Source organism: Schistocerca gregaria, unplaced genomic scaffold (genome assembly GCF_023897955.1).
Source record: "Schistocerca gregaria isolate iqSchGreg1 unplaced genomic scaffold, iqSchGreg1.2 ptg000414l, whole genome shotgun sequence".
In the NCBI taxonomy this organism is placed as follows: Eukaryota; Metazoa; Arthropoda; class Insecta; order Orthoptera; family Acrididae; genus Schistocerca; species Schistocerca gregaria.
In genome coordinates this window covers 2,073,982-2,083,568 of record NW_026061847.1, presented here as the reverse complement: position 1 = coordinate 2,083,568, position 9,587 = coordinate 2,073,982, and the positions used below count along the sequence as shown (strand labels likewise).

General features: G+C 43.5%; 1 protein-coding gene across 3 annotated transcripts; it reads left to right on the top strand.

Annotated features, from left to right (window-relative positions):
* The first annotated feature begins 415 nt into the window (after nucleotides 1–415).
* LOC126311359 (keratin-associated protein 5-3-like) lies at nucleotides 416–7,232 on the top strand. Of its 3 annotated transcripts, XM_049992225.1 has the most exons (3): nucleotides 416–897; nucleotides 1,722–1,985; nucleotides 6,331–7,232. In XM_049992225.1, the coding sequence occupies exons 1-3, from the start codon at nucleotides 537–539 to the stop codon at nucleotides 6,765–6,767; spliced, it is 1,062 nt and encodes a 353-aa protein (XP_049848182.1). In that variant the 5' UTR covers nucleotides 416–536; the 3' UTR covers nucleotides 6,768–7,232. The 3 variants fall into 3 exon arrangements, with proteins under 3 accessions (XP_049848182.1, XP_049848183.1, XP_049848184.1); XM_049992226.1 differs by lacking the exon at nucleotides 1,722–1,985 and having other exon boundaries at nucleotides 6,199–7,232; XM_049992227.1 differs by lacking the exon at nucleotides 6,331–7,232 and having other exon boundaries at nucleotides 1,722–2,543.
* Nucleotides 7,233–9,587: the final 2,355 nt, after the last annotated feature.

Genomic DNA, 9,587 nt, shown 5'->3' with positions numbered 1-9,587 from the left:
AAATAAGTGTGTGTCAGTGTAGTGCTTCTTCACAAATAGGTGTGTGTCAGTGAAGTGCTTCTTCCCAAATAGGTGTGTGTCAGTGTATTGCTTCTTCCCAAATAAGTGTGTGTCAGTGTAGTGCTTCTTCCCAAATAAGTGTGTGTCAGTGTAGTGCTTCTTCCCAAATAAGTGTGATTCAGTGTAGTGCTTCTTCCCAAATAAGTGTGATTCAGTGTAGTGCTTCTTCGCAAATAAGTGTGAGTCAGTGTAGTGCTTCTTCCCAAATAAGTGTGAGTCAGTGTAGTGCTTCTTCCCAAATAAGTGTGTGTAAGTGTAGTGCTTCTCCCCAAATAAGTGTGTGTCTGTGTAGTGCTTCTTCCAAAATAGTTGTGTGTCTGTGTAGTGCTTCCTCCCAAATAGGTGTGTGTCTGTGTAGTGCTTCTTCCCAAATAGGTGTGTGTCTGTGTAGTGCTTCTTCCCAAATAGGTGTCTGTCTGTGTAGTGCTTCTTCCCATATAGGTGTGTGTCTGTGTAGTGCTTCTTCCCAAATAGGTATGTGTCTGTGTAGTGCTTCTTCCCAAATAGGTGTGTGTCTGTGTCGTGCTTCTTCCCAAATAAGTGTGTGTCAGTGTAGTGCTTCTTCCCAAATAAGTGTGTGTCAGTGTAGTGCTTCTTCCAGAATAAGTGTGTGTCAGTGTAGTGCTTCTTCCAAAATAAGTGTGTGTCAGTCTAGTGCTTCTTCCAAAATAAGTGTGTGTCAGTCTAGTGCTTCTTCCCAAATAAGTGTGTGTCAGTGTAGTGCTTCCTCCCAAATAAGTGTGTGTCAGTGTAGTGCTTCTTCCCAAATAGATGTGTGTCCGTGTAGTGCTTCTTCCCAAATATTTGTGTGTCAGTGTAGTGATTGTCCCCAAATAGGTGTGTGTCAGTGTAGTGCTTGTCCCCAAATAGGTGTGTGTCAGTGTAGTGCTTGTCCCCAAATAGGTGTGTGTCAGTGTAGTGCTTCTTCCCAAATAGGTGTGTGTCAGTGTAGTGCTTCTCCTCAAATAGGTGTGTGTCAGTGTAGTGCTTCTTCCCAAATATGTGTGTATCAGTGTTGTGCTTCTTCCCAAATAGGTGTGTGTCAGTGTAGTGCTTCTTCCGAAATAGGTGCGTGTTAGTGTAGTGCCTCTTCCCAATTAAGTGTGTGTCAGTGTAGTGCTTCTTCCCAAAAAGATGTGTGTCCATGTAGTGCTTCTTCCCAAATATTTGTGTGTCAGTGTAGTGATTGTCCCCAAATAGGTGTGTGTCAGTGTAGTGCTTGTCCCCAAATAGGTGTGTGTCAGTGTAGTGCTTCTTCCCAAATAGGTGTGTGTGTGTCAGTGTAGTGCTTCTTCCCAAATAGGTGTGTGTCAGTGTAGTGCTTCTTCCCAAATATGTGTGTATCAGTGTAGTGCTTCTTCCCAAATAGGTGTGTGTCAGTGTAGTGCTCCTTCTCAAATATCTGTGTGTCAGTGTAGTGCTTCTTCCCAAATAAGTGTGCGTCAGTGTAGTGCTTCTTCCCAAATAGGTGTGTGTCAGTGTAGTGCTTCTTCCCAAACAGGTGTGTGTCAGAATAGTGCTTATTCCAAATAGGTGTGTGTCAGTGTAGTGCTTATTCCCCAATGGGTGTGTGTCAGTGTAGTGCTTCTTCCCAAATAGGTGTGTGTCTGTGTAGTCCTTCTTCCCAAATAGGTGTGTGTGTAGTGCTTCTTCCCAAATAGGTGTGTGTCAGTTTAGTGCTTGTCCCCAAATAAGTGTGTGTCAGTGTAGTGCTTGTCAGCAAATAGGTGTGTGTCAGTGTAGTGCTTCTTCCCAAATAGGTGTGTGTCAGTGTAGTGCTTCTTCCCAAATAGGTGTGTGTCAGTGTAGTGCTTCTTCCCAAATATGTGTGTATCAGTGTAGTGCTTCTTCCCAAATAGGTGTGTGTCAGTGTTGTGCTTCTTCTCAAATAGCTGTGTGTCAGTGTAGTGCTTCTTCCCAAATAGGTGTGCGTCAGTGTAGAGCTTCTTCCCAAATAGGTGTGTGTCAGTGTAGTGCTTCTTCCCAAACAGGTGTGTGTCAGTGTAGTGCTTATTCCCAAATAGGTGTGTGTCAGTGTAGTGCTTCTTCCCAAATAGGTGTGTGTCTGTGTAGTGCTTCTTCCCAAATAAGTGTGTGTCAGTGTGGTGCTTCATCCCAAATAAGTGTGTGTCAGTGTAGTGCTTCTTCCCACTTAGGTGTGTGTCAGTGTAGTGCTTCTTCCAAAATAAGTGTGTGTCATTGTAGTGCTTCTTCCCAAATAAGTAAATAAGTGTGTGTCAGTGTAGTGCTTCTTCCCAAATAAGTGTGTGTCAGTGTAGTGCTTCTTCCCAAATAAGTGTGTGTCAGTCTAGTGCTTCTTCACAAATAAGTGTGAGTCAGTGTAGAGCTTCTTCCCAAATAAGTGTGTGTCAGTGTAGTGCTTCTTCCCAAATAAGTGTGTGTCAGTCTAGTGCTTCTTCCCACATAAGTGTGTGTCTGTGTGGTGCTTTTTCCCAAATAGGTGTGTGTCTGTGTAGTGCTTCTTCCCAAATAAGTGTGTGCTGTGTAGTGCTTCTTCCCAAATAAGTGTGTGTTATTGTAGTGCTTCTTCCCTAAATAGGTGTGTGTCAGTGTAGTGCTTCTTCCCAAATAGGTGTGTGTCAGTGTAGTGCTTTTTCCCAAATAATTGTGTGTCAGTGTAGTGCTTCTTCCCAAATAAGTGTGTGTCAGTGTAGTGCTTCTTCCCAAATAAGTGTGTGTCTGTGTAGTGCTTCTTCCCAAATAGGTGTGTATCTGTGTAAAGCTTCTTCCCAAATAAGTGTGTGTCTGTGTAGTGTTTCTTCCCAAATAAGTGTGTGTCAGTGTAGTGCCTCTTCCCAAATAAGTGTGTGTCAGTGTAGTGCTTCTTCGAAAATAGATGTGTGTCAGTGTAGCGCTTTTTCCCAAATAAGAGTGTGTCAGTGTCGTGCTTCTTCCCAAATAAGTGTGTGTCAGTGTAGTGCTTCTTCCCAAATAGGTGTGTGTCAGTGTAGTGCTTTATCCCAAATAATTGTGTGTCAGTGTAGTGCTTCTTCCCAAATAAGTGTGTGTCAGTGTAGTGCTTCTTCCCAAATAATTGTGTGTCAGTGTAGTGCTTTTTCCCAACTAAGTGTGTGTCAGTGTAGTGCTTCTTCCCAAATAGGTGTGTTTCTGTGTAGTGCTTCTTCCCAAATAAGTGTGTGTCAGTGTAGTGCTTTTTCCTAAATAGGTGTGTGTCAGTGTAGTGCTTCTTCCCAAATAAGTGTGTGTCAGTGTAGCGCTTCTTCCCAAATAAGTGTGTATCAGTGTAGTGCTTCTTCCCAAATAAGTGTGGGTCCGTGTAGTGCTTCTTCCCAAATAGGTGTGTGTCAGTGTAGTGCTTGTCCCCAAATAGGTGTGTGTCAGTGTAGTGCTTGTCCCCAAATAGGTGTGTGTCAGTGTAGTGCTTGTCAGCAAATAGGTGTGTCAGTGTAGTGCTTGTCAGCAAATAGGTGTGTGTCAGTGTAGTGCTTCTTCCCAAATAAGTGTGTGACAGTGTAGTGCTTCTTCACAAGTAAGTGTGTGTCTGTGTAGTGGTTTTTCCCAAATAGGTGTGTGTCTGTGTAGTGCTTCCTCCCAAATAGGTATGTGTCTGTGTAGTCCTTCTTCCCAAATAGGTGTGTGTATGTAGCGCTTCCTCCCAAATAGGTGTGTGTCAGTGTAGTGCCTCTTCCCAAATAAGTGTGTGTCAGTGTAGTCATTCTTCCCAAATAGGTGTGTGTGTGTAGTGCTTCTTCCCAAATAGGTGTGTGTCAGTGTAGTTCCTCTTCCCAAATAAGTGTGTGTCAGTGTAGTGCTTCTTCCCAATTAAGTGTGTGTCAGTGTAGTGCTTCTTCCCAAATAGGTGTGTGTCAGTGTAGTGCTTCTTCCCAAATAAGTGTGTGTAAGTGTCGAGCTTCTTCGCTAATAAGTTTGAGTCAGTGTAGTGCTTCTTCACAAGTAAGTGTGTGTCTGTGTAGTGGTTTTTCCCAAATAGGTGTGTGTCTGTGTAGTGCTTCCTCCCAAATAGGTATGTGTCTGTGTAGTCCTTCTTCCCAAATAGGTGTGTGTATGTAGCGCTTCCTCCCAAATAGGTGTGTGTCAGTGTAGTGCCTCTTCCCAAATAAGTGTGTGTCAGTGTAGTCATTCTTCCCAAATAGGTGTGTGTGTGTAGTGCTTCTTCCCAAATAGGTGTGTGTCAGTGTAGTTCCTCTTCCCAAATAAGTGTGTGTCAGTGTAGTGCTTCTTCCCAATTAAGTGTGTGTCAGTGTAGTGCTTCTTCCCAAATAGGTGTGTGTCAGTGTAGTGCTTCTTCCCAAATAAGTGTGTGTAAGTGTCGAGCTTCTTCGCTAATAAGTTTGAGTCAGTGTAGTGCTTCTTCCCAAATAAGTGTGTGTCAGTCTAGTGCTTCTTCCCAAATAAGTGTGTGTCAGTGTAGTGCTTCTTCCAGAATAAGTGTGTCAGTGTAGTGTTTCTTCCCAAATAAGTGTGTGTCCGTGTAGTGCTTCTTCCCAAATAAGTGTGTGTCAGCGTAGTGCTTTTTCCTAAATAGGTGTGTGTCAGTGTAGTCATTCTTCCCAAATAGGTGTGTGTTTGTGTAGTGCTTCTTCCCAAATAGGTGTGTGTCAGTGTAGTGCCTCTTCCCAAATAAGTGTGTGTCAGTGTAGTGCTTCTTCCCAATTAAGTGTGTGTCAGTGTAGTGCTTCTTCCCAAATAGGTGTGTGTCAGTGTAGTGCTTCTTCCCAAATAAGTGTGTGTAAGTGTCGAGCTTCTTCGCTAATAAGTTTGAGTCAGTGTAGTGCTTCTTCCCAAATAAGTGTGTGTCAGTCTAGTGCTTCTTCCCAAATAAGTGTGTGTCAGTGTAGTGCTTCTTCCAGAATAAGTGTGTCAGTGTAGTGTTTCTTCCCAAATAAGTGTGTGTCCGTGTAGTGCTCCTTCCCAAATAAGTGTGTGTCAGTGTAGTGCTTCTTCCCAAACAGATGTGTGTCCATGTAGAGCTTCTTCCCAAATATTTGTGTGTCAGTGTAGTGATTGTCCCCAAATAGGTGTGTGTCAGTGTAGTGCTTGTCCCCAAATAGGTGTGTGTCAGTGTAGTGCTTGTCCCCAAATAGGTGTGTGTCAGTGTAGTGCTTCTTCCCAAATAGGTGTGTGTCAGTGTAGTGCTTCTCCTCAAATAGGTGTGTGTCAGTGTAGTGCTTCTTCCCAAATATGTGTGTATCAGTGTTGTGCTTCTTCCCAAATAGGTGTGTGTCAGTGTAGTGCTTCTTCCGAAATAGGTGTGTGTCAGTGTAGTGCCTCTTCCCAATTAAGTGTGTGTCAGTGTAGTGCTTCTTCCCAAAAAGATGTGTGTCCATGTAGTGCTTCTTCCCAAATATTTGTGTGTCAGTGTAGTGATTGTCCCCAAATAGGTGTGTGTCAGTGTAGTGCTTGTCCCCAAATAGGTGTGTGTCAGTGTAGTGCTTCTTGCCAAATAGGTGTGTGTGTGTCAGTGTAGTGCTTCTTCCCAAATAGGTGTGTGTCAGTGTAGTGCTTCTTCCCAAATATGTGTGTATCAGTGTAGTGCTTCTTCCCAAATAGGTGTGTGTCAGTGTAGTGCTCCTTCTCAAATATCTGTGTGTCAGTGTAGTGCTTCTTCCCAAATAAGTGTGCGTCAGTGTAGTGCTTCTTCCCAAATAGATGTGTGTCAGTGTAGTGCTTCTTCCCAAACAGGTGTGTGTCAGAATAGTGCTTATTCCAAATAGGTGTCAGTGTAGTGCTTATTCCCCAATAGGTGTGTGTCAGTGTAGTGCTTCTTCCCAAATAGGTGTGTGTCTGTGTAGTCCTTCTTCCCAAATAGGTGTGTGTGTAGTGCTTCTTCCCAAATAGGTGTGTGTCAGTGTAGTGCTTCTTCCCAAATAGGTGTGTGTCAGTGTAGTGCTTCTTCCCAAATAGGTGTGTGTCAGTGAACTGCTTCTTCCCAAATAGGTGTGTGTCAGTGTATTTCTTCTTCCCAAATAAGTGTGTGTCCGTGTAGTGCTTCTTCCCATGTAAGTGTGTGTAAGTGTCGAGCTTCTTTGCACATAAGTGTGTGTCAGTATAGTGCTTCTTCCCAAATAAGTGTGCGTCAGTGTAGTGCTTCATCCCAAATATTTGTGTGTCAGTGTAGTGATTGTCCCCAAATAGGTGTGTGTCAGTTTAGTGCTTGTCCCCAAATAAGTGTGTGTCAGTGTAGTGCTTGTCAGCAAATAGGTGTGTGTCAGTGTAGTGCTTCTTCCCAAATAGGTGTGTGTCAGTGTAGTGCTTCTTCCCAAATAGGTGTGCGTCAGTGTAGTGCTTCTTCCCAAATATGTGTGTATCAGTGTAGTGCTTCTTCCCAAATAGGTGTGTGTCAGTGTTGTGCTTCTTCTCAAATAGCTGTGTGTCAGTGTAGTGCTTCTTCCCAAATAGGTGTGCGTCAGTGTAGAGCTTCTTCCCAAATAGGTGTGTGTCAGTGTAGTGCTTCTTCCCAAACAGGTGTGTGTCAGTGTAGTGCTTATTCCCAAATAGGTGTGTGTCAGTGTAGTGCTTCTTCCCAAATAGGTGTGTGTCTGTGTAGTGCTTCTTCCCAAATAAGTGTGTGTCAGTGTGGTGCTTCATCCCAAATAAGTGTGTGTCAGTGTAGTGCTTCTTCCCAATTAGGTGTGTGTCAGTGTAGTGCTTCTTCCAAAATAAGTGTGTGTCATTGTAGTGCTTCTTCCCAAATAAGTAAATAAGTGTGTGTCAGTGTAGTGCTTCTTCCCAAATAAGTGTGTGTCAGTGTAGTGCTTCTTCCCAAATAAGTGTGTGTCAGTCTAGTGCTTCTTCACAAATAAGTGTGAGTCAGTGTAGAGCTTCTTCCCAAATAAGTGTGTGTCAGTGTAGTGCTTCTTCCCAAATAAGTGTGTGTCAGTCTAGTGCTTCTTCCCACATAAGTGTGTGTCTGTGTGGTGCTTTTTCCCAAATAGGTGTGTGTCTGTGTAGTGCTTCTTCCCAAATAAGTGTGTGTCTGTGTAGTGCTTCTTCCCAAATAAGTGTGTGTTATTGTAGTGCTTCTTCCCTAAATAGGTGTGTGTCAGTGTAGTGCTTCTTCCCAAATAGGTGTGTGTCAGTGTAGTGCTTTTTCCCAAATAATTGTGTGTCAGTGTAGTGCTTCTTCCCAAATAAGTGTGTGTCAGTGTAGTGCTTCTTCCCAAATAAGTGTGTGTCTGTGTAGTGCTTCTTCCCAAATAATTGTGTGTCAGTGTAGTGCTTATTCCCAACTAAGTGTGTGTCAGTGTAGTGCTTCTTGCCAAATGGGTGTGTTTCTGTGTAGTGGTTCTTCCCAAATAAGTGTGTGTCAGTGTAGTGCTTTTTCCTAAATAGGTGTGTGTCAGTGTAGTGCTTCTTCCCAAATAAGTGTGTGTCAGTGTAGCGCTTCTTCCCAAATAAGTGTGTATCAGTGTAGTGCTTCTTCCCAAATAAGTGTGGGTCCGTGTAGTGCTTCTTCCCAAATAGGTGTGTGTCAGTGTAGTGCTTGTCCCCAAATAGGTGTGTGTCAGTGTAGTGCTTGTCCCCAAATAGGTGTGTGTCAGTGTAGTGCTTGTCAGCAAATAGGTGTGTGTCAGTGTAGTGCTTGTCAGCAAATAGGTGTGTGTCAGTGTAGTGCTTCTTCCCAAATAAGTGTGTGACAGTGTAGTGCTTCTTCACAAGTAAGTGTGTGACTGTGTAGTGCTTTTTCCCAAATAGGTGTGTGTCTGTGTAGTGCTTCCTCCCAAATAGGTATGTGTCTGTGTAGTCCTTCTTCCCAAATAGGTGTGTGTATGTAGCGCTTCCTCCCAAATAGGTGTGTGTCAGTGTAGTGCCTCTTCCCAAATAAGTGTGTGTCAGTGTAGTCATTCTTCCCAAATAGGTGTGTGTGTGTAGTGCTTCTTCCCAAATAGGTGTGTGTCAGTGTAGTGCCTCTTCCCAAATAAGTGTGTGTAAGTGTCGAGCTTCTTCGCTAATAAGTTTGAGTCAGTGTAGTGCTTCTTCCCAAATAAGTGTGTGTCAGTGTAGTGCTTCTTCCCAAATAAGTGTGTGTCAGTCTAGTGCTTCTTCCCACATAAGTGTGTGTCTGTGTGGTGCTTTTTCCCAAATAGGTGTGTGTCTGTGTAGTGCTTCTTCCCAAATAAGTGTGTGTCTGTGTAGTGCTTCTTCCCAAATAAGTGTGTGTTATTGTAGTGCTTCTTCCCTAAATAGGTGTGTGTCAGTGTAGTGCTTCTTCCCAAATAGGTGTGTGTCAGTGTAGTGCTTTTTCCCAAATAATTGTGTGTCAGTGTAGTGCTTCTTCCCAAATAAGTGTGTGTCAGTGTAGTGCTTCTTCCCAAATAAGTGTGTGTCTGTGTAGTGCTTCTTCCCAAATAATTGTGTGTCAGTGTAGTGCTTATTCCCAACTAAGTGTGTGTCAGTGTAGTGCTTCTTCCCAAATGGGTGTGTTTCTGTGTAGTGGTTCTTCCCAAATAAGTGTGTGTCAGTGTAGTGCTTTTTCCTAAATAGGTGTGTGTCAGTGTAGTGCTTCTTCCCAAATAAGTGTGTGTCAGTGTAGCGCTTCTTCCCAAATAAGTGTGTATCAGTGTAGTGCTTCTTCCCAAATAAGTGTGGGTCCGTGTAGTGCTTCTTCCCAAATAGGTGTGTGTCAGTGTAGTGCTTGTCCCCAAATAGGTGTGTGTCAGTGTAGTGCTTGTCCCCAAATAGGTGTGTGTCAGTGTAGTGCTTGTCAGCAAATAGGTGTGTGTCAGTGTAGTGCTTGTCAGCAAATAGGTGTGTGTCAGTGTAGTGCTTCTTCCCAAATAAGTGTGTGACAGTGTAGTGCTTCTTCACAAGTAAGTGTGTGACTGTGTAGTGCTTTTTCCCAAATAGGTGTGTGTCTGTGTAGTGCTTCCTCCCAAATAGGTATGTGTCTGTGTAGTCCTTCTTCCCAAATAGGTGTGTGTATGTAGCGCTTCCTCCCAAATAGGTGTGTGTCAGTGTAGTGCCTCTTCCCAAATAAGTGTGTGTCAGTGTAGTCATTCTTCCCAAATAGGTGTGTGTGTGTAGTGCTTCTTCCCAAATAGGTGTGTGTCAGTGTAGTGCCTCTTCCCAAATAAGTGTGTGTCAGTGTAGTGCTTCTTCCCAATTAAGTGTGTGTCAGTGTAGTGCTTCTTCCCAAATAGGTGTGTGTCAGTGTAGTGCTTCTTCCCAAATAAGTGTGTGTAAGTGTCGAGCTTCTTCGCTAATAAGTTTGAGTCAGTGTAGTGCTTCTTCCCAAATAAGTGTGTGTCAGTCTAGTGCTTCTTCCCAAATAAGTGTGTGTCAGTGTAGTGCTTCTTCCAGAATAAGTGTGTCAGTGTAGTGTTTCTTCCCAAATAAGTGTGTGTCCGTGTAGTGCTTCTTCCCAAATAAGTGTGTGTCAGTGTAGTGCTTTTTCCTAAATAGGTGTGTGTCAGTGTAGTGCTTCTTCCCAAATAAGTGTGTGTCAGTGTAGCGCTTCTTCCCAAATAAGTGTGTATCAGTGTAGTGCTTCTTCCCAAATAAGTGTGGGTCCGTGTAGTGCTTCT

Excerpts from the sequence above, each read along its gene's own strand:
- LOC126311359 (XM_049992225.1), top strand. The coding sequence starts at position 537 with ATGTGTCTGTGTAGTGCTTCTTCCCAAATAGGTGTGTGTCTGTGTCGT. Across the intron at positions 898-1,721 it reads TAGTGATTGTCCCCAAATAG|GTGTGTGTCAGTTTAGTGCT; the intron begins GTGTGTGTCAGT and ends CTTCCCAAATAG. Across the intron at positions 1,986-6,330 it reads TAGTGCTTCTTCCCAAATAG|GTGTGCGTCAGTGTAGTGCT; the intron begins GTGTGCGTCAGT and ends CTTCCCAAATAG.